General features: G+C 42.2%; 1 protein-coding gene across 1 annotated transcript in view; it reads right to left on the bottom strand.

Moving 5' to 3' along the window:
* ATP10A (ATPase phospholipid transporting 10A (putative)) overlaps positions 1-22,750 on the bottom strand; it is a 108,035-nt gene extending 85,285 nt beyond the window's left edge. The window contains exon 1 of the mRNA XM_056497369.1: positions 22,121-22,750. Within this exon, the coding sequence (XP_056353344.1) occupies positions 22,121-22,563 (443 nt within the window). The 5' untranslated portion in view covers positions 22,564-22,750. The remainder of the gene's footprint in view (positions 1-22,120) is intronic.
* Positions 22,751-23,498: the final 748 nt, after the last annotated feature.

The raw sequence follows: 23,498 nt of genomic DNA, 5'->3' as shown, positions 1-23,498 counted from the left end.
GTTGACACAGGTTAATAATAAATGACAGCATATGCAGCAGAAAGAGAGAGAGTCACAGAGGAATGCCTGCTAACTCCATTTTTAGTCACCATTAAAGCTAATGATCTGTAGGCAGTGCATGCATCATGGTAAACTAGACCTATCAAATACAAAGTACAGGACCTACTGAGGTAAGTTATCTTCTATCTGCTTTATTACACAGGCATAGCTATGTTAAATTAAACTGATGGTTTTATTAGCACTAGGCTGTATTGAGTCTGGTTTTAAGACAGCTCCCTCATTTCATCTCTCTCATTTCAGAGGGAATCTTAATTCAGTGCTTGCAGAAAGATGCAAGATGCTCAGGTTAAGTATTAGACTTCTGATTACTTTAATCAGTTCTGAAGATCCCCTCTCCTGAAAACCCTCTGAAAATTATGCATGTGAAGAAGAAATTTAAAAAGCTCCTAAATGCAACACATAAGCATGGACTTGAAGACTACAAGGGCTGTGATAGCCACTGGTCATGTCACAGAAGTAGATGACACAGAGATTAGGATATGAGAACACACCAAGGCACGAGTCCCACTCACACAAGATGAGGGTGTGGATGGCAACGCTACCTTTAAACACAGCAGTTGAAGGTCAGCACAATCTGCAGCTAAACACAGAGATTATTCCATCATAGCAGGGATTTCTATTCCTCTGACTGCTCTGCAGTTTGAAATATTGCCAGGGACCTCAGCAGTCCCTGGAATGAAAAGGATGAGAATCTGGGCAGAGTTCAGAGAACACAAACATGGAAAGATCTTTATTAGGAAATATAAAAATAACTAAGTATGTTGCACAGTGCATTCAAATCATTTGTAGAGGTGTGATAGCCTTACAAATACTGGGAGCTGTTAAGTGAAAGAGGGAAAGCATTTTAAATGTGGTAAAAGAGGCATAGACAGAGCAAAAGAAGGAAAATCCATTCAGAAGACCATCTGCTGCACCTGGGCAGCAAATACACAAGTATAAACTACTAGACTGAGGCTACTAAATCAGGATTGCTATTGTGCCCAAGCAGCACTACACCCACACATGCTGATAAACTTACTTTGTTCACACTTGGGAAAGGGGAAGGCTGGACAGCCCCATGGCTCATCCCAAGCACTAGCACAACAGAGGCAGTGGAACTTCATGCTTGCCTTGTGCTGCTTTAGAAACACAGGACTCTGCCTGCTCTGAGTACAGCTGGGGCAAACTGAATGGCTCTGCAGCTCACCGCAGACAGCTCACCACTGCCTTCCTGTAAGATGGGACTGATCATCACTGCAATTGCTAGAACAACTGCTGCTTCTCAGGTCAGGTCAGGCAGGAAAAAAAACCAAACCCACTATTAGAAGTGCTGGAGTTCTTCTGGATCATTTTGACTGAACTATGCTGGGAAGAAACCTTAAAAGCAGCTAAATTGAGCAGCTGAGACAGAGTGGAAAGGGGTCCTGGGGTCAACCAGATCTGCAGCATTCAGCTGCACCAGAACAGGATGTGTAACCACACTGCTGTCCCCTGCTTTATGTCACAGAGGATGTTTCTGCTGGAGGCAAGCAATTCTTACTTCAAGCCTGTGCAAGCCCTTTTGGCTGAGAAAACACAAGTTTCCAGTAATTGTGGTGGCCTGTCCACTGCTCACTAAGCTAGGACCACAAACTATCCAACACCTCAATTACTACCAGCAAATAAGGAATGCTCCTTCTTGTCACTAGACTGCACAGGATTAAAAAAACCTCTAAACCAAAACCAAACAATCAGCCTCAAATAAGAAACTCTACCCTGTTTATGATACTCTGCCTCATCTATTATTTTACCTTAAGTGAATATGACATGAGGAAAACAAAAACAACCTCCCTGACCCCTCCACATTCTCCAAGACCTATTTTTCTGGAGGTTTACTTGGCACGTAGCTCAAAAATGAGGTGTTGAACAGAAATGCTAAATGAAGATGTCTGTCATGGACAAGCATTTCTGAAACTGTTAGTACAAACCCAACTCTGACCAGAGTGACTTCCACTACAGCTACTGGCTTTGAGAGCTGTGACCTTTCAGTGATCCAGCTTTGTCTCTAATGCACTGCAACACACTCAGAATGCTCTGTTAGGAGGATAAATAAGTTTAATGAGTAGTTCCATTCTGGGAGACTGCCCCTGCCAGTATATTCTGGGTTGTGTGGTTCATTTCTTAAACTAAAATATTCCCCAGGGAAAAAAAAAAATCCAGAACGAAAAGGACAATTCTTGGCTGCAGGGTGGATACAGAAAGGTGGTTTTCCTAAATAATAAATTAGGTCAGTCTTTAAATAAGTCACCTCCTTCTGCCTGGATAAATATTTACTCCTTCCAAACTAATATTAGGTTTATGTGTCCCCCAAAAACTTAATTCTTTTCTGGTTTTCATTAGGAGTTCTGGAGTCAGCCACAACAGAAATGAACTAGATAGCTTCAGGGGATTAAAAAGAAGGAACACCAAAATAACAAAAAAAACCCCACTTGGGCTTCTAGTTTTCAATAAAACCAGCCACTGTTCATTCAGAACACAGATAAGTTATTTCCCCAAGAAAAATTACAGCTGGATCAAATTAAACCCAAAATTCTCCAAATTGAGCTTTAACACTGGAAGAGAGGAATCTGCATTCTCAAAAACAATTGATAACTTACTACAAATTGAATATTAGAGAGGCCTTATCCTTCCAAAGCCTAGTGCTGCAAAAGCTGTTGTGCTGAAGACAGGTAGAGAAACAATATTTTGAGGGTACAAGGTCCTGCTGTATATACACAGGGCCCAGGGGGAGAAAGGAGGCCAGCAAAAAATTAGCATTAGAGAGTCCAGAGGAAAGGCATGGAATTATCAGAGAATAAAAACAGTGATTATCTTAAAACCAAAAATTCAAGAGAAGGCTATTTCACAGTGCACTGTGAATCTTAAAGATGCTTGATGGCAGACAATTTATCATTTTCACAAGGTGGATGCTTTTCTGGTTTACACCATTTTTGTTCCCTAATGAATCAGAGGATGGTTTGGATTGGAAGGGACCTTAAAGACCATCTCATTCCAAGCCCCCTGCCATGGGCAGGGATGCCATTCCTTAAATCATATTGCTCAGGGACCCATCCAACCTGGCCTTGAATGAACCTGGCCTTCACCCAGAATGAAGAACAACTAAGTTTTTTAGTGATCATTCTGTGCTCATTAGAAAGCTTCTGGTTTCATTTTGACCTTTTAAAATTATCTAAAAGTAAATCAAAGAAACATTTCTTTTCCACTAACTACGGTTTTCTCGGGGAACAAAACAAAGCCAAGCGAGTCGCTCGATTACTCCCAGCAGAGTAAACTTGAGAGGAAAAGAATGGGTGTTTAACCACAAGGGGGAAAATCCTTGGATAAGACCAAGAATAGAAGTGTCCATGGAAAAACTAAGGCTGCAAATGGGATTTCTGAGGACTGGAGGATGGTACAGGGGGCACCCTTCTCATAGCAGTGGGTGCACAAGCACTTCAATTGAGGCAAATAACCTCACAAAGGAGGTTATTTGGACAGGGAGCCATCAGCCACAAGTCATCTCAACCACACAGAAACAGTCTGTGAAAAGGAAGACCCTGACATTATAGTGAACCCTAGACAGCCCTGGGCTTCCACTGGCAGGCAAGTTTCTGTCCTTATTGACCTCAGTAAGGCACTGACACCTATGTATTTCCAGTACCTTATTTTCCAATATGCTGGGCACCAGCAATTTTAAAATGCTCAGCTAAAAGAGCACGCAGGAGCTTATCATCAGGCATTGCTGCAATTCACAGCTCCTCCCTCTACAGAACAAAGCCTAACAAAAACTTGAGGAATGTAAACTTGATCACTTACCCTTGAATTTTAGGACAAACAAGAGAATTTACTAATCTCTATATATTCTTCTCTAAAACTGAGAATTATAAGAGCAAACAGTCCTGGTCTCAGAAAGCCTTACGTGCAAGGAAAGCAAAGCAAGAGCAACCTAAGACAGGTTAAGTTCTCAGTGACTTTCATGAAAAGAGTTTTGAATGCAGGTTTTCTTGTTCTGGAACAAGTACAAAGTTGCACTTGTTTATTCTTTCTGCTATAGAGTGTGTGCATAGCTAAGCAGAACAATCAGCTTGAGGAAACATTCCTAAAAAAAAAGGTCTAATTTTTTTTATTATTCAAAAGAGGGGAGAAAAACAAACATGTAATATCAGTATACGCCCAAGAGCTTTTTTCCAAAAACATTTGTATTTGTTATTAGATCAGTAAGTATGCTTTGCTGGCCACATCAAAGCTCTTTAATTTATCTGTGATCAATCAGGGGTAAGCTTGTAAGAGAATTTTTTTCCCATCAACTAAAAAGAGTAGGCAGGAAAAAAATATCCTAGACATCAAACTAATCAAATTATACATGTTCTTGGTCTCTAGAAGCTCCTTAAAAGTAATTTTGGAGAACAAAGTGGTCTGCTTTAAAATTACTTACAATTAGAAATATTTGCCATTTATTTTCCTTTCAGGAAATTCCAGTGCTTTATCCCAAACTCACTGATGTCAGTGAGGTTTTTCACAGTGATTTCTGTGTGCTTTGGAGCAGATCTCTGCTGCATTCAGACTTCTCTCAAGCAAAAATCTCTGACCTAACCCCTATGCTCTTATGCTGGGATGGGTGGCAATGTGCTCAGAATATCTTGCACAATATCTGACACTGCAAATTTCCCCCTTCATTAATAGATGACTGGCTATTAGGTAAAATATAGTAGTGAAAAGTGCAAAGTAATGTGTAATCTATGGTCTTAAAACATAACAAATAGAATAATTCACTTTAAGTGCTCGTATTACTTCTGATGCTTAGAATTTTACAATGCAAAAAGAAGTCCATTAGGAACACTGAGATTTGTGCTATTCAGTCCAAGCAGGACAAGCTTCTATATTCTTTTGGGACTATTCATAATTTGTGTTTTCAAGAATAGTTTAACAGTTGAATTAAGAACTTTACTTTGTAATCTCAACAGATAATGTGCAACTACGTAGGAAGAAAATCTAACTACATCTTGACCTTGTGCATAATGGGGATTATACCAAGTTTCTATATCAGAACAAGGTCCACTGGATAAGACCTAAACCTAAACAAAGTTCAGACAGAAAACAATGTGCAAGTTTTTCATCGCACCATCCGGATGATTTCAAAATGATTTGCATTCAGTGGTAATATTTATGACAAAATTTTCCACTTCAAACAGTAAATAATGCAGAAATTTTTTTTTAAAGTTGCATCCTGTGTCTTGAAAACAATATAACTATCAGACAACAATTATCTTGATATCAGTAACTGTAATCTGTTTTCCATGCTGCACTGCCTTTATATTTTTTTGGCTTTGATCAAAACATAGATTTTTGTTCCTGGTGTGCCCATCAATGGTAGCAACATGCTATGCTCCACCATGGAGGTCTTCAAACTACATATAAATGGCTTTATTTCTAGTGACAGACCAGAAATAGGAAACTGCTAATTTGTAGGAGAATATCTTTCAAAATTCAGGTTCCTTACACCATTTTCCCTCTTAATTAGGAAAGCAGTAGTGAAATTAGGCATTTGTTAATTGTGATTCTTAGAATTACTGGGATGCCTCTGCAATCTGAAAGGTTAGAGCAGCTTTCTTTCAAAACACCTGCTGTGTTATTACTGGAAATAGTGCTTTTCTCCAGCAATTCACACTCTAATCACTTCCCATCCGAGGAATGCCTGACTACCAATATTACTCCTCAAAAATTGTAATGAGATTGAAGCACAGTGTGAAAACAAAACTTTTACAGATAGTTGGAACACTTCCATTTTCTGTTTATTTGTTTGTTTGTCAATTTTTTTCCCCCAAGAGAGAGCAATTAAGTACTCTCTGGAGTAAAGAGGCTTAAGTCATGACCCTTACCTGTTGAGTAAAGATCTCTCTATTTGAGGCATGCCACACAGCCCTCCTTAAAGAAAATGTGTAAGTCAGCTTATGTTGTATTTATAGAATAAACTTACAGCTTCTCACCCCAAAGAAACACCAAACACCTTTTTTGTTCAACACTGCCCTGTCTGGAAATAAACAACGGCATGACAGTAGTAGGTGTGATAACAGAATAATTGAGTACAGGTTGGGTTTTTTCCAGTAGAATGCACTAAATTAGATTCTATCCACTTGTTATGTTTGCAATGTTCCAAAATTTGTGCAAAAGGGTGCTGGGGCAGCAACTTAGCTGAGATGAATCAAAATAGCTGAACTGGATAGGATCAAATAAGGCGACTGTCTCGTAATCTTTGCAGTGTTCAGTCCCCAGTTGCAGTCTCAAACACAAGACAGCAGGAAATTTACCCTCTTACTTGGCATAAGTGAGAGCAGAGGTTTTTGTGATTTCTCTTATTTTTTTTGTGCAAGCATTTTTCTTGTGAAGCACACATCCAGCACCTAGAGCCTACTGATAATAAGCTTGTTTTTCTCTTTCACGGAACCTATGCGTAATGCCTCCCGCATCTCCTGGGACCTGTGTAGATGCAGGTGGAAAATTACTGCTGGGTGTATCTCAGGAGATGTCCAAGAGCACACAGGCTGACTGTCAGAGCTGGGAAAAGGAACAGACTCTAACACTGCTGAGTCCCAGCAATCAAGTACTTCCATACCTGCACTGCTATGGTCCAAAGCCCTTCTACAGGTGTGGCAGGACTCAGACATGCTCACAGCTTTTGAAAGCCTGTGTTTTTTGAGTGAGAATGGTGGCAGAGTTGCACAGGCAGAAAGGCTTCATCCACTGGTAACATGAGGTTGACATTGGAGGGCTCCCTTGGCACCATAGTGATGCAGGCTGGGTCTGGATTTGCTGCTCGGTTTGCTAGCTTCATTCACACTTGATGGGAAAAGTAAGGTCTCTCTAGTGAAAAATGGAGCATGACAATTGCTGGAAAAACTGGTGCACTAACAAAATTACAGGAGTTTTTGACAAAATTTGGCCTGTAATGGAGCGCAGGATTTAGTACTAAAAAGCATCTTAGTGATAATTGCAGCTACTTGAGAAGACCTGCATATCCCAGCTTGTATAAAGCAATAGAACAGCACTATTTAGGCCTAAAACTTGCTAATATTTAGGTTAAAGCTGGTAACAAAGTTTGATATTTACAACAAATGGCATGGGTCTGTTAGTAGGATACAATATTCCATTAATCAGTATAAAGGTAAAATACCATCCTGTTAAGACCACCTTTATGCACATCCACATCTAACCCCCTGGTGACACAAGGTTTTCATTCCACCTTATTCAAGCTGTCCAGATGTGAGGGAGCTCATCTGTCCTACTTGCTCAGATGTCTCCAAAGCAGATGGCAGGAGAGGGGAAGACACCTTTTGGTGGGTGGTTCTTCTTAGCAGAGGATGGATAGGACCAACAGCACTCTGGAGATGCCAATGTTTTTGCCCAGGATAGTGTGCAAATGGCCTAAGACTTGCAAGAGAAATCTCATGTTGATATAGGTGGTTTTAGAGAACACCAAGCAATTCGACACTATCAACAAAGTTTGGCTGATGAATACATAGGCTCATTTATGCCTTAATCTCACCCTTTCTGAGAACCCCAGCTTTCCCTCTGAGCAGATATTCATGTGCAAGTCCTTTATTTTGCTGCATATAATTAGAGAATGGTTCAAAGTGAAAGGGATCTTCAAAGATGATCTAGTCCAACCTCCCAGCTGTGGGCAGGGACGCCTTCAGCTGAACCAGGTTGCTCAGAGCCCCATCCCACCTGGTTAGAAAACTTCCAGGGATGGGGCATCCACACCTTCTCTGGGCAGCCTGTTCCTCACCACCCTTAAAGAATCTCTTCTCAATGTCCAATCTAATTTTTGAGTTTAAAACTCTTGCATAACCCAATCCTAGGGAAGCAAACACTGAATTTGGCTTAACGCTTCCCTCACTTATCAGCATCTTCTTCAAACAAGTTCTCCAAAACCAACCTTTCAGTCTGATGACATCAATTATCCTCATGCCCAGGTGTTTGCAGAACTCCTCATTACCTAGAGTTAAAACCTGTAACTAGGTTAAAGACTATTGCATGAGAAAAGTTTCTCAACTCCTGAAATATTTTCATAATAAATGTTCTAGAGACAGTTTCAGTATTACCCTTTGTGCTTTGAAGTCTTTTTTTATTTGACCTTTGGAACAAATATTTCACAGGATTATTTGTAGCTAAGGAACATGATGGAGAACTTGAAATATTCTCTTTTTCTGCCTGTAATTTGTTACTATACATATGTTTTTATTCTGAATTGCACCTCTACTTTCAAAGTGTTCCATCTCTACCAGCTGGCAACTGTTATTGTGCAGTAACATTTCTTCAGTAAAGAGGCATTTCTGAAGTGGTTATTTCTGCACATGGCACCTCCAAATGTTTTGCTTTGTCTTAACTAAATGCCCAACTTTTTTTTTCTGGGGTGCCTGACAATGACCTTTTAATTTTTCTTTTTATTTTAGAGTTTCTCTGAGGATTGTGGGAGAAGTACAATAATGATAATCCATTTACCACAGCAGTGTTGGGACTCATGCCCTTACAGATGGTAGATACAAATTTCTTTATAACCAAAACTGTAATTTTCCCATAACCTATTTGCTACTCCATTTGAAAAAGTTGTGAAATCAGATCAGTAATAACTCAAAAGTCAGAAAAAAAATAGACATTTTCACATAAGATAGCTGATTTGAATATTGCTGAAATGAGAAAATCAAAACACTGAACTCCCATTCAGCTTTAAGGGGAATCAAATCACATTTTTTTAAAATTTAAAAATTCCTGTCTCAAACTGCAAAAACTCTATGAAATAAATCATGGTTTTCCCATTTTGAGGACTAAGACCTTGACACACAGAAAAGGTCATGCAACTTGCATTTTCAAGACCTGAGTGGAGACCTGGGGACTCCCCGTGAGTGGCTTAAAGATTCGACACTGTCCTCCTTCCCATAATGATTGCCAAATCCTTTCAGCAATTCAGCAAGACACTAGGCCAAACAAGAGAAAGAAAAAAGGAGCAGGAGGGAACACATCCCTTGCACAAATGGGTTATTTAAAAGTATTCTGGGTGAACAGGAAGAAAATAGTGAGTGCATCCTCATTTACTGATGCTCTTGAAGCTCTTACTTGAGGGGAGGATACAGCTTGCCTTGAAACTGATTATTTTGACATACAGATGATGTTCCCACCTTGCTGCAAGGAAAGTTCACATGCTTTTGAGGTGAAATTAATTTGTGATGCAATAGAAATGTGTCTATCAAAAAAGAAACCAAAGATTGAATGTAAATCAAAACCCCAGAGCCCTACTTTACTCCAAGGACTCATTTCAAGACCCAGTTATAAAGCAATAAGAATTAGTTTTACTGATATTAGAGGCTGGAACCACATTTGTCTTTTCCTTATTTTTTAACTTAACATCATTTTTAAGTGGCCTTATAATAATCAAATTTTGCATATTTTCTTCAACTTCCATAGCTGATCTTCACAGTACTGACAAAAAAACCACTGTTTTTTCAATCTTGCAGACACAATGTTTTGTCCACAGCAGCTGGGAAGAAACACTCTGTTTGTGAAAACATGTAAGCAGAAAATAAACTCAAGAATTCTGAAGCAAAAAATAACTTGTTTTGGCAAGTTCAAGGATTTTGTGTGTGTGTATCTGCAAGGTGTTGGTAGCAAAGCTAATTTCTATTTCATCCTAAATGCTGTAGAAGAATAACCAAAACAAAATACAAAACTCCCAAATACCAGTGCTTGCCAAGTGGTGGAAAAACAAAACAAACCTACTGGTTGCAAAAAATATTTACTTCCCAGCATCTAAAATTGTTATGGGCATCAAAAAATATTTAGGAAAATGCCTTTTAAAAACTCACTGAAGTGTTATTTTAATAACTTGAAACAGGAGACAGAGTCAGTGCTACTGATGCATGACGTTTGGCTCTGTTCTTCCTTCTCCTAGCTGGTTGATTTAAGGACTGCCTGTACCACCCCTGCAGACTGATCTCTTTGTTAACCATCAGCCCTCTCTGTGCCAAGAGAGTTCAAAACACAGCTTCAGAAGTAAGGTGCCTCTCTTGGAAATGTAAAACCAGGACCAAAAGTTTCAGCTGGCCAAAGAATAATCCCAGGACATGACAAAATAACGGATTTCCAATTTCTTGGCCACTGTGTGTTGCCTATTTTTAGTACCATGAAAACACTGGTTATTTCATCAGCCTGCTGAAAAAGACCAAACTCTGCTATTTTAACATGGCTCCCCAAAAATGGTTGTTTGCTGTCCACTGCCCAGAGATTTATTGATACAGCACAGCTATGCAAAAAGACAGCTGTCCCAGCATGCAGACTACTAACTTGCTATGTGTGAAGCCACATTTTCTCTTGACAAGACAGCAAAACTGTCACCCTAGCCATTTTCTCTTGTACCTACCCTGTTGTAAAGCACCTGACTGATGTTTACAAAATACCCTCTGCTTCTTACAGAAAAACAGCTATGACTCCACTTATATTCATTTAAAGACTTATTAAACTCCCAATCATATTTTTAATACTTTCTCAGTCCAAGAACTGTTGATTTCATGGTGTATACACATATACAGCTGTAAACACTGTAACCTCAGTATTTCTTCTTGATTGGTGTATGTAAACCAGACTGAGAGAGTCTTCTGATGTGCAAAATAATCTGGAAACTGGAGTTGGAGACTTCTGAACCAAGTGCTGTACAGTGATCTTTCCAAGCAGTGTGACTGTGCCAGGGTGCTCTGTGCCTCACTCTGGCTGTCAATCCTTGCTGAGCAGCTCAGAGATGCTCCTCAGAGGCATTCTGGGCAGGGCTGTGCCCACACCAACACAGCAGCCCCTGCAGGGTGGAAGGAATGTGCCCCTGAGCTCCCCACACAATCACCAGGGACTGCCCTACAACAGAGACAGATGCACACAGACATCAAGTATGAAAGCCAGTGATATTTAAGGACATGGGAGGTGATCCTGTAAATCATAAGGAAGGTCTGATTTGCAAGAAGTGTCTTATTTCTGAAAGGCAGGTGAAAATTCAAGGCTCAAATAGAGTTCCCCTGCAGACTTCTTGCAAGGTAAACATTACTCTGGAACATGAACTGCCTATGCTGCTCTGAGACATGCAGGCTACTTCTCTGAAGCTTTGTAAAATTCCTAAGAATGTTGTGTACCCTTCCTAAGAATTTAACAGCAGTTTTTCCACTTAAGTTTTCACTAAAAATTAACTGAGATGGCAGAAATATGATAGAAGAATAACAACTTGCAGTAGCATTTGCTTGCATCTGATTCACTTGAATATCTTTAAGCTTATATCCAGCTTGTTTCACTTCCTTTTCAACTCTTAATCGTGAGTCTCCTGATAATTTGATCTGTGCTGATGTAACAAATCACACTTATTATCTATAGGTATCTTTGAAAAAAAAGGAGTGTTTTGACAGGATTTTATGTCATACAATTTCCTTTCTGATCCAAAGTTATTAAGGAAACAGTGCTGCATTAACTGCTAGAATCATGGTTTATAATCCATTTGGTCACAGTTAAACTGAAATAAACCCCCAAATTAAGCAGAGTCATGTAATTTGTATATGCATTTACTGAACATTTTTTTCTTACTGGGTTTTATCAGTCTAAGGACAATAAATGAGGAAGGTGCAGGGATGCCCCCTCCAGCTGTGCCCCATCCACACAGAGAAAAATGTTAGTCATGTAAACTTGGCTGTGTTTGAGCTGACAAACCCTGCTAAGAAACAGGACAGCAGTAATGACCCAAATTGCTTCCAGAGCAGCAAGCACCTCTGCATGGGGCTCTGAGGGTGTTGAGATGCAGCAGCTGGGACAGCTGTGATTTGTGCTGAGTGTGTGCTGCATAAACACACCTTTCACAGCTGAGAGCTCTAAGAACTGACATTCATGTAACCAACTGCATAGGAAGCCACACTTAAAAAAACCAAACAAACCTCTTCTTCTGGCTTTTGCCTCTTATTTGAGTTGGACTTGGGCAAAGAGATGCAAAGACTAAGCTTTCTAAATACCAGGTGCAGATTGCATACCACCTTAGAGCTCCCATTAACCATGTACAGGTGTGTGGCACAGTAATAAAAGTTACAGAAAACACTGACTGGGAACTTCTCCTTCACAGACTGTATTTTCATATTGTCTATGCTCTTGGTGGAATGAACTGCTGTGGAATCTAACTGGAATTCATGAGTTACAAGAACAGGTCAGAAAGGAGCTAAACATCAGAGGACACATCCCCAAGACATCCTGGGCATCTGGGATGTATGTTCAGTAAGTGTAAAGAATGAGAACTGTGCTCCCAAATGCTCAGCAATCATGTTTGCATCTAATTTGAATACTGCTCAACTAGCAGGGACGATGGATCACAGGTCTTAACCACTTCTGTGTCTACATCTGGCTGTCCTGCTATACCAGTGGTAAACAGTATGCCTTGTAGTTTTCTTGCTTAAAACTTTTTGGTAGGTTGCAGCACCATCACCTCAGACATGCTTTCTGCAAATGCAAATCGTAGTTAAAAAACAAAGCAAAACAAAAAAACCATTCAAACTTGAAAATCTTTCTAGAAGTTGCCAGATTGGACAGCTGAAGGGAATGTTATTATGACTAAGAGGCTGGATTCCATGCACAAAACAGCTATTTCTAGTGATAAAGCATAAAGGTTAAACAACTGAGGACAAGACTGCCAGATGTAAAATGGAAAGTTTCCAATTTAGGAGCAGCAGAGGAAGAACATGAATTAATATGGAAGGACCAAATTAGCATTATAAAAATCCTCCGAGCCAAACCAAATGCCATTGAAAATAAACTCAGGAACTCTCCCCCTTTTCTGCTCCCTGCATTCCAAGGAGGATTGAATTTAGAATAACCATAGGGAATTTTAGAGGAATCTTACACTTAAATGCAGAGCAAAGGCTTTAAAAGTTAGAGACTGTATGTGCTTCAAAAACACTATTAATCATGCTAGATTCTTCTTCAGTACTGCTGTTTAAAAGGAAGTAAGTATTTTGGACATAAATATGCTCATTAGTTTTATCTTTAGGGAAATTGGTAAAGATCAGGCTGATTCTTCAACAGTTTTGAAACTGGGGTAATAAATTATAATTTCTGCCTTTTTATTAACTGGAAGAAAAAACAAATACAGACACACACACAAAACCAGCAAAATAAAAACCACATTAACAACCAAACACTTTGAAAATACAAAAAAAAAATCCACTGGTTATTGGGTTTCCAATCTAGACTATGTTTCAGGGCTAGCTTCATTAGCTTAACATGCAAAGATACAGTCAGACTGGGGGTCCTACACTGCAATATTTTTTGCAGATGGCTCTTACTGGTCTCACACACATTTTTCTGGCATGTGCTGGCAGATATCAGTCCACTGTGGTATTCCTCAAATTGAAGATACATCATGGATTGTTCAGTCCATAAAAGACTATTACAGACTTTAAACTGGATTCTTGGAACTTGGGTGTAGCAGATTATTCATCAGCACTCCTAGACTGATGGTTGGCTCAGCTGTGGTACACCTTTTCTGTTAAACCTAAATTTAAGAAAGCTCCCACAGGATCTGACAGCAAGAGGAGCTTCCATGCAGGGAACTATACTGAAAATAAATGAGAGATAATGTAAGAAAAACCTGACAGGATTCAGTAGATTTAAGCCTGAAAGGATCAGGAAGAGCAGAGTGTCAAAGGCTGCAATTAGATGAACAGATTTCAGGATTCTGAGGATAGCATACAGTGGCATGATGGCTTATGCTGCTGCTCCTCTAATATGGCTATATGATGTAGCTACAAGAGTCTATGCTCTCATAGGGATGGACACTAAAATTCCAGCATAGAAATTGGTAACCACAAGTAAATCAGCAACACTCAAAATTTGCAGAAAAATTTCACCACTGATCCTTCTGATTTTCAATCCCTGATCACCTACCAGTATCCCCTGCAAGTCTGAACATTTGAACCTACTGGGCAAAACCCAGAAGCCCTATCTGATATTTATGAGACACCTGACAGTGAAGCCCTTCTTTCATTCTTGTAACACCCATAATTGTGTCAAACACACAACCACCCTCTGCATTTCAGATACACAGCTTGCAAAGTGGTTTTAGTTGACCTAATATTTAGGTACCTCCAGGCAAACAGAAGAAAGAATGAAGAACCTCTTAGCTTATGTTTCAACATCCATCTCCAAAAGCTGCAAGTGAAGTTAAAGAACTAATAAGATCCCCAAAATACCAAGATTCCCTATATTACGAGGACAGCCTGCAAAACTCCACAGAAATGCAAATGCAATCATTCAAAGAAGAAAATTATTTATTGACAACTAATCTCTTATATTGTTTCTCAACACTGCAATAGATGATATAAATACATTTCACATTATTGTACGAACAATAAGTTAATGGCTATTGCTGAAGGCAGAACATGGCAGGAGCTGTGAGACCCAGAGAAAGCCCAGGAAGCATAAGATAATACACAAAGATAAAAGATCTCTGCTTACAAAAGATGTCACTTCACAGTGGACCTTCTCTTTTTATTCAAAAAGTCAAAACTAAAACCTCCATGGGAAATACAGAACTATTAAATATTCTGCAATAGCGTTCACACTCAGTGTTGATGTAGCAGCACAGACATATAAGAACTGAAGTCAGTTGTCAGTCAAGGAGTTAAACTCTTCCTTGAAGTAGGTCAGTATTGCCAGACAACCAGAACATAAAAACAAAACAAGTGACCTCCATGCCTGTTAAAACAAATCTCCAGCAGAGTTTGGGTTTATGAGATGACTGGGCATGATGCAAATGTTGGCTACTGAACTGAAGACCGTGGCCTACTTGTCACTCTTGAGAAATTGTGGTCAGACAAGAATAAAACTGTAACAAACCACTACTGGAGATGGAAGAAGTTTCCCACCCTTGAAAATGCATGCCTTGTCAGTTCAGGACTGTCCCTTAACCAATGTGGCCTGAAGGATGGGGGCTGACCATGGCAGAGATGTTCACCTGCAAAACAGTTAAAATATTGCTCCTGTTGGAGCAAAGAACTACATGGTAGTTTGCCAGCTCCAAAGGGTTAGATTATCCCCAGCAGCCCACAGGACAGAACACCCTGTTAGCTGGGTGGCTAGCCTGTTGTGGACAGGCTGTGTGTCCCTGAGTAAAAAAGAGAAAGATGTTCCTCTCAGCTCACATGTGACAGGCACTGTAAGCTCTCACTTTGAAGCCCCCTCACTTCCACTTCCTGTACACACAGCAGAAATCAAACCAATTTGCTCAGAAACATGCAGGTCTCATCTCCAACTAAACCTGAGGTTTGCTTTATCTGCCTTTTCAGAATCAAAGCTATATTTGGAAATGTAAATTTTCTCAGTTGATCTCAATATTAGGGCTATTAAAGCTCCTCCTTTGCATTTCTTCTCCCCTGCACACCACCACTAGCACCTGCTCAGGAGAAGCTATAAGCTAGCATCTTTCACAAGCATGCATTGTGGCTGAATTTTGGCAGCAATTCAACTTTTGTGCTTGATGTGCAACAGAGGAAGCTGCTGCCCATAACTACACACATTTACCCACGAGAGGCAAGTGTCCTGGTTTTCAGCAGGCTCTTCACTTTGTGCCATTCACTGAAATGCACTCTCCCTGGCCCAGTGCATGGAGAATCTGTCTTGCTTCCACATTTTGCTGAGACAAAGTGCTGGAGGGTACAAAGCAAGTTTCTGCTGTGGATCTCTTCTGGGTACAAACATGACTGGCTGCTCCCACAGCCACATTAGTGACAATTCCCAAAGTGAGAACACTAAGGCTGAAGGTAAGCCATGGAAACTCGTTCACCTCCACAACTATGTGAAGTGAAACAAACTGTTCTGCTTTTCATGACCTTAATTGCTTTCAGTATATGCAATTGCTAAAACCAAGCCTGCACAGCACAAATCCTGCAAACTGTGCATTTGGCTTCCCAGTTGCACTGGCCTTACTGCATCCATACATAAAAGCACCACATTCCCAAAAGGTCTGGTGCTGCAGGGAAAGAGCAAAGGTACCCCTGAGACTGCTCTTGCACAGAGCACGTATCCCACAAATTGGAAGCATGCTGGATTACACACCAGGGAGATGCAGCACTTGGACTTCTCCTGGTGCTGTGTCAAGGCAAGCAACCTGCCCATCTGTTAGGGTTGTATAAACCTGGAGGAGGTACCTGCAAAAGTCCTGCCCAGTGACAGGGACCCTTCTTTCTCTAATTAGTACTTCTGGAAGACTGATCTGCTTGTGAGAGGAATGTCCTAGCTAAGTTATGCCATGCTAGCTAGTAACCAGTTCCATAAATATTGATTTTTGCATGGCTGTCATGGGTTTCAATTCTGGTTTTCAGTTCTGCCTGACTACGTGACACAGGGAAGGTGGAATCACAACACCAAGCAGAGCTGAACAGTACATGCAATTCTTTTCTCTTGTGTATTTTCTTTGGAAATGCACTCTGACAGGATCAAATAGAGCTGTTGTTCTTTTGGCCACCTCTAACAATAATCGTGGTCTCAAGTTAATAAAGACACACAACAGCAAGGAGATCTGCACACAAGGTGGCCACCTATAATTCTGGGCTATGGTCTGCTTAGCACAAGAGATTATGGTGTCTCTCTGGAGGGCAGTGTGTAACAGCAAAAATTGATTTGGGGACATCACCAGGTCTTTCAGTGGAGATTAACAGCATCTTCTTTGGCAGTCAGCCAGAGGCATGTGAAACAGCCTACAACGGCTCTCATGACATCCAATACAAATGAAAGAGCTTAGTAACAAGTCAAGCATTTTTCTTTTCCAATAAAGGAGCTCAGGCACTTAGAAAATTTACCCTACACTGAATAGCAAATAAACTGCATACATACAGTTGGACAGAGAGATGGGTTCACCTGTGCATTCCAGCTCGCTACATCTCAGCAGATTAGCACAGACATCCCTTGCTACTTGGATAAGCTCTGCTGCAGAAGAAAACTGCTCCCTGTCAGTCTAACTGAGGAGCCTCATCTACTTTGCTGACTGAGTTTACTCACTGCCATCCTGGCTCAACTGAAGTGAAGGACAGAGACAGTAAGATGAAGAAAGATGCATCTTTCTGAAACTCAAGGAAGGAACACCGACCTCACCAACAGATTCAGACCACAACTTCCTGCTTTCAGCTCTTTGTGCACCAAATCACTCACAGTGGAAACTGAGTAATCCCAGGTAGTTTCCTTTTTAATCACCTCCAGTGACATTTGTGTTCTGGAAGGGAGACAAGCTTGTTTCTTCTAGTGAGAAATGTCTCACCTACCAGCACGTTTTGGGACAAGAAGCTGCTCTTGACTATGGTAGCAGTGGGAGATACTCACAACCTCAGACACTGGTGTTGCCAACAAAACCAGGCACCTAAGAAGTGAAGTGGCTGTAAGCAAGTGATCATCTGGCTATTTTTGAGGCCATGAGTGGGATCTACTGTGCCTTTGTGAGGATTTGGTAATACTGCTGTATCTTTTTCCTCCAAGGCTGGAATTGCTTTCACAGGTGGGTAGACAAAGGGAAGAAGGGAGCTTATTTTTGAAATTATAGGAAATGTTGCCCACATCAAACTCTCTTCTCTTTAGCCCTTCAGTTTTGCAGAAAGAAATCAACATTTAATGTAAACCAGTCTGCTTTGATAGCTGAGTGCCCCATTAAACATTTTCCACACCTCAGGGGTGACAAGTATCCGGTCGTATTTTGCAATTTGTTATGGAATTTCTAAGTCACAGGTTGACACAAGAAGCAGTTATCACTCTCTGATCAGTATGCACAGGCATTACACTCTTAAGCACCACTCTTGGACACAGCAAGAGTTAAGAGAGTAGATTTAAATAGTGAAGCCCTTCGGTTTTGAACATATGGCTCCTAGAAAAATGTTAGCAGAGATTATTTCACCAGCACAGCCTTGAGACAGCAATAAAATGTAATTCCCTGATGGACAAGTACCATTATTTCTTGTGATTGTAGTTATCATTATTCATTTTCTATTTACATGTCATGTAAACATATATTGTATTTCAGCACACCGAAATCAAAGCTTCTGCCCCAGTGACAAATTTAGCTCTATCAAATATTTAACAGTGGACATTTACATGTGCCATCCACAACTCCAATGAGAGCTGGTGAGCACTGGAGGACACTAATTGCAAAGAAAAAGTCACCCCTCCATTCTCCCAAGTCCAAGACAGTAACACAGATTTCACTGTCAGGATTGCAAATTTGTAATCTCCAGTCTTCAGCCTCAATCCCTGGGTGATAGAAATGAGGAAGAGGAACAAAGAGAGGAGACTAAGGTAATCACAGGTATGCACAAACAATTTTCTGCAGGCTAGGCTCTAATGCCTTTGTAACGTTCCTCCACTTAAATCAGCTATGAGTTTTGGCTGTCATCCAGCATTCCCATCTTAAGCACCTGTACAGAATTGAAATTCTAGGTGACCTGTGAAGCTGTCCTCCTAAAGTAAGTGCCTCATTTCCTCTGTATTGCCATATGAGAGAGGTGCACTAAAGGCCTCTGCAGAGAGGCCCTATCAGCTCCTCTTGGCTAAGAAATCTTCCTCAAGACTCTGCCTGCTCTTATAGACAGACCTGCAAAGTCCATCACAGAGCAACACAAGTCTGCAATTCTCCTGTGTGCTTCACTCCTCGACATAAGCTGCCAATTCAAACTCAACAGCTTCTTTCAATTTATTCTAAAAGTGAGGTCTTTTCCCTTTCCATCTGACTCTAGAAAGCAATAATCTCTGGAGGTACTTTCCACTCCCCACAACATCCAGGACTTCTAAATGAAAACTGTCTTCTTTCTGTCAAAACAAGCTGCATCTCTTCAAGTTCTTACTTTAGGTTGCATCATCCTTTGCTGTTTTTTTTTGTCTCATAAGTGTTGCCAACTCTGAGCCACAGAGTCATTGATTCCGCAGTGGCTGTATGAGAATGGGTCATCTGAGTCCACTGAGCAGGCAGGAGGAAAAAGGCCAGCCCATCAAACTGCCAGCATAGCAGAAGAATATTATTTTCCCCCAGTTCTTGACATGATCTGCCTGTGTAGGCTGTGCCAGAGCACCAGGCAGTGGACACTGCAGGAGGTGTGTAGAACCTCCTCCTGATGAGCCCCACTAAGCTCTGCCTACTCCTGCATTCTCTCTGTCCTGTAGCTTCTGCATCACTAAATGCTGCTTGTATCTTACAGAGGACAGGTACTTCAGCAGCCAGGAAAGCATGTATGGATTATGGATAAAAAAGATACATGACAGAACACACAATATCCAGCTTGAATCTTTACTTGGTCACTAAACAACATGGAACATGAGACAGAGGGCATTTCTCTACTACTGAAGCAAAAGTCCCTGTCTCCTGTTGCTGTTATAATTCAATTTCACTGTAGTGTGTTTGAACACTGTATCTGTGTTTGAGGTGACTAGCAGCTGTGTGGAAGGCTGGCAGGAAAGGGAGTCCTGGAACTCAGATACATCCTATCTTGCAGAAGGCTCTTTCCAAGCTATGAACAACTGAGCAGCAAGAGAAGAGCTACTGCTCCCTGATAGCCCTAGGGGAACAAAGGACTGCAGCAATGTTCATTAACCTACAGCAGCATTTCTATCGAGGACAACATTTGCATCAAAGTCTGCCCCTACCATAGGGAAGTGGCAAGTAGGGGGAGGGAGAGACTGGTTTGCACAAAAGGTAGTAAAACTGATAAGGCATCAGCATTAAATCCATGTGAGGAGAAAGCTGTCATTTATTACTTCCTTATGTGACATGCTTCAACATTTTACCAGAAACATAGACTAAGGAAACAAAGTAAAAGTCAGGATCAATCCTTTGTGTTTCTCCTGGCATGACACCTCTCTAAGAAAACAGCTTTTCTGCACTCACGCCCAGCAACTTCAATGACCTTGATACAAATCTCTCAATCTTGGTACCCCGTCACTCGAGTTAGCAAGAATCTTAGCTCTTATCTGCAGAAGTAGCAAGTTTCTAGTCCCATCTTGCTTACTGGAGCTGGAGGGTGTTTAAAAAGGTGACTTGGTGAAGTTTAAAAAAAGCTACAAGAGAAGAAAAACTGCGCAGATTAAAAACATGTGAGCAAATTACTTTAACTGCATGTTTTGATTGTATTTTTTAATTGTGGGAGGGAAGCTTTCCCTAGGGACTGCTGGAAGGTGAAAAGGTGCTGTTGCTGGGGACCACATTTCTGTTGTGGGCTGCAGGCACACATCGTTCAGCTCTGCATCTGTATCTGAATAGGTGACAGAGTTCTCACACTTCCATGTTTGCTGCCCCACAGGGATTTGGCTGACATGTGCCTTTGATGCCAATGCAAAGGAAAACCACTCCCAAATTAATCTCTGTAAGTGTCACTCAGCAGCCATCTAAACTCTGCAGTAAAAGGAACAATTCTGACTTTGCCTGTGACAAGCACAGGCATGACAAAGGGTAGTGCACTTAGCTGGGACTTACAAAAGACCACAAGTGAGAGTAACAACAAAGGTACACCTTTTCTCATGGTCATGTCTACTATTTTTGGCAGCAGAGAGGGATATGGAAAATTGCTGGGGGAAAAGCATTCCAGAATTAATATCCCATTACTGGTATTTGCTAATATTTTTAACATCTTCTGCACTGGGCACTTAGTGCTTTTCAACCTAGGAGACACAAGTGCTTATTTCTAAACTGATTTTGTCTGGAAAAGGATGCTTAGATTAACGATCCTTATCAGCACTGTTTTACTTTCTGCATGAATAGCCCCTTACAAGACGTCCTGTGATCCACCTTCCTCAAGAAGTGGTCAGAGTCCTACAGGCAAGCAAGGCACTAGGCACAGCCACAGTGAGCAGTAACTACATGTGTGACTTGATTGGGTCATTTTTTGTTTAGTTTACAGAAAAAAGGCAGTTTTACTTATGTTCTCATGCATGCATATCTACTGGTGGAGGAATATATCCCTCAGTGAGATTTCTTACATGATACCAGTTTGTGAAATAACAAGCTGAGCCTGCTGATGTTGGAAATGCAGCCTTTTCTGAGTTCTTTTTTCAGTGTATTTTCTTTCTCATGCCTTTCTTGCAATAGGAGAGTTGCTCTGTCACATGCTTACGTCAGCCCAGGAGACCCTCCCAGTCCGTCTGTGGAATCAGACTGTAAGTTTGTTGGCACGTGTTTCATTTCTTTTAGACTTACAAGCATCAGAAATGAAACTAAAATCTGCTTTCTCAGAAAATACATTCTTCTCTCATTCCCAAGGAAACCTTAGCCTTAGACTACTAGGAGATGACTGGCACTCTGAGAAAAGCAAAACAAAAGTTTTGTATAGCTGGCGTCTGAGCACATAAATGTCGATGCAAAAGTCATTTCAGTCTGATTTACAAACACCAAGGCATTACTCTAAATGTATTGCCCAGATCATTAGAAAAACTAATTCTGAGAGCCATAAATGACCTAATGCTCCAACACAAGCACTGGGAAATAGCAAAGTCACAGGGAATGATGACGCTTGAGATGATAAATAAAAAACATTCACTTAAAAGTAAACATTTAATGGAAAGACTGGCTCATTCTTTAGAAAGGCAAAGTTTGGGCTCGCTAATTTCACATCATGAAGCGTCACATAACAGAAATTCAGAAACCTCTGGCCTCTATCCTTCCTTCACTCATTGAAGATTAATAGCAGACTGCGTGAGTTCTCATATTATTACAACGAAATTATAATGAATGCCCGAAACGATACACGAGTGTAATTTACTGAACACACTGGGAAGTGTCTGCATGAAGTGATTTACTGCGGGACCCCACCCGTCAGAGCGAATTCACTTTCACCTGCAGGTACAGGACTGTGTGAACTCCCGCAGTTCTGAGCTGAGACTTGGGAGACACCAGTTCCACGGGCAACTGGAAGTTTCTTTGCACTTGAAGTGGGAACGAAAGCCCTCCGCGATGGAGCTGCCCACTGCCCTGTCCTCACCTGCGCTGTCCTGAGCGCTGTGTGCCACCAGTCCCCTCCCTGAGCCTCACCTGCTGTACACCAGGCACTCCATGTGGTTGATCTCCTGGTCCGAGCGGTAGCGGCTGTAATCCTCCCACAGGTCCTTGATGGCCGTGACCGCCAAGATGAAGAGCACGGGGGCCAAGGCCAGCTCCGGCTGGAAGGCATTGACGGCTGGCACGAAGTTGAGGAGGGCGATGAACACAAAGTAGACGTTGGCCAGGCGGTGGAACTGCTCAAAGAGGTTCTTGGGCAGGAAGGACAACGCCGTGTACTTGGTGGTCTTGAGCTGGTTGCAGGCCAGCACCGTCCTCTTGGACTTCTCCGGCTCGGCCTCAGGTAACAGCAGGCTGGAGCGCACCAGCCGCGTCTTACTCTCCTTCTTCTTCCTTCGCCTCCCCCTCCTCTGCCTCTCCTTCCCCTCCGGCAGCACCTGAGGCGCTCCCGGTCCCCCTGCCGTGCCCTGGGACATCGCTGCCGCCCCGGTTCCTGGCCGGGCAGCGCGGGCAGCTCCCCGGGGCAGCACGGCCCTAAGTTATCATCCTCCGCCGCCCGCCACGGCTCCTTTCCTCTTCCCCTCCGGGGGCGGGCGGGGGAGGAGGGCTCTCCGAACCCGCTCCCAGCCGCTCTGCCGGGACCTCTCTGCCTTTCTCCTCCTCCTGCCGGCCGGGGAGGGGACGTGGGCAGGCGGGGAGCCGAGCCCTCCTTCCGCGGGCCTCTCCCCGTGGCCGGCGCGGGGGATGCGGGCGGCCGGCCCGGGGCACGGGGAGCGGGGAACGGGGCACGGGGAGCGGGGAACGGGACACGGGGAATGGGGAACGGGGCACGGGAGCGGCCCTTCCGCGCACAGCCTGCCCCAGCCCCAGCCCCGGGCCGCCTGCGGACCCGGCACACTTCACTTTTCACTCCGAGCGGGGAAAGGGAGAATTCCCGCTGAAGCGTCGGCGCTGCGCACTGGCCTTTATCCACGCTGCCCGGGAGCAGCTGGTGGGAGTTTTGCAGCTGACTCACAGCGAAACACTCCGCTTTCCGCCTGAATCCGTGTGCCACGTTTATACCATCCCCGTGCTCAGCCTGGGAGCTGGAGCACAACATCTCCCGGCTCCTCACGTCTGTCTGCTGGTGGCAGCCATGGTGCCTGGGACAGCCCCAAAGGTGGGAAGCACAAAAAGGAGGTTTCCGATGGAAAGCATTAGGCACTGCCACCCCCGCACACGCGGTGTGCTTTAACGCACGTTCGCCTCTCTGGATTTTTCTATTTCCTTGTAGGTTTTACCAGCAAGGGTTGGAAAATGCCAGTCTCTTGCTCTGCGGTTTACGCTCTGCACTTTCTGGAGAAAGATACAGTTGTGGGTCACGATGGATAATTTAGATTGAACGTTTAGTCTGAAATCACAAGTAAACAAA

The sequence above is a fragment of the Oenanthe melanoleuca genome, chromosome 1 (assembly GCF_029582105.1).
Source record: "Oenanthe melanoleuca isolate GR-GAL-2019-014 chromosome 1, OMel1.0, whole genome shotgun sequence".
Lineage (NCBI taxonomy): Eukaryota > Metazoa > Chordata > Aves > Passeriformes > Muscicapidae > Oenanthe > Oenanthe melanoleuca.
The sequence above is the reverse complement of the archived record's forward strand: the minus strand, read 5'-3'. Positions and strand labels throughout refer to the sequence as shown.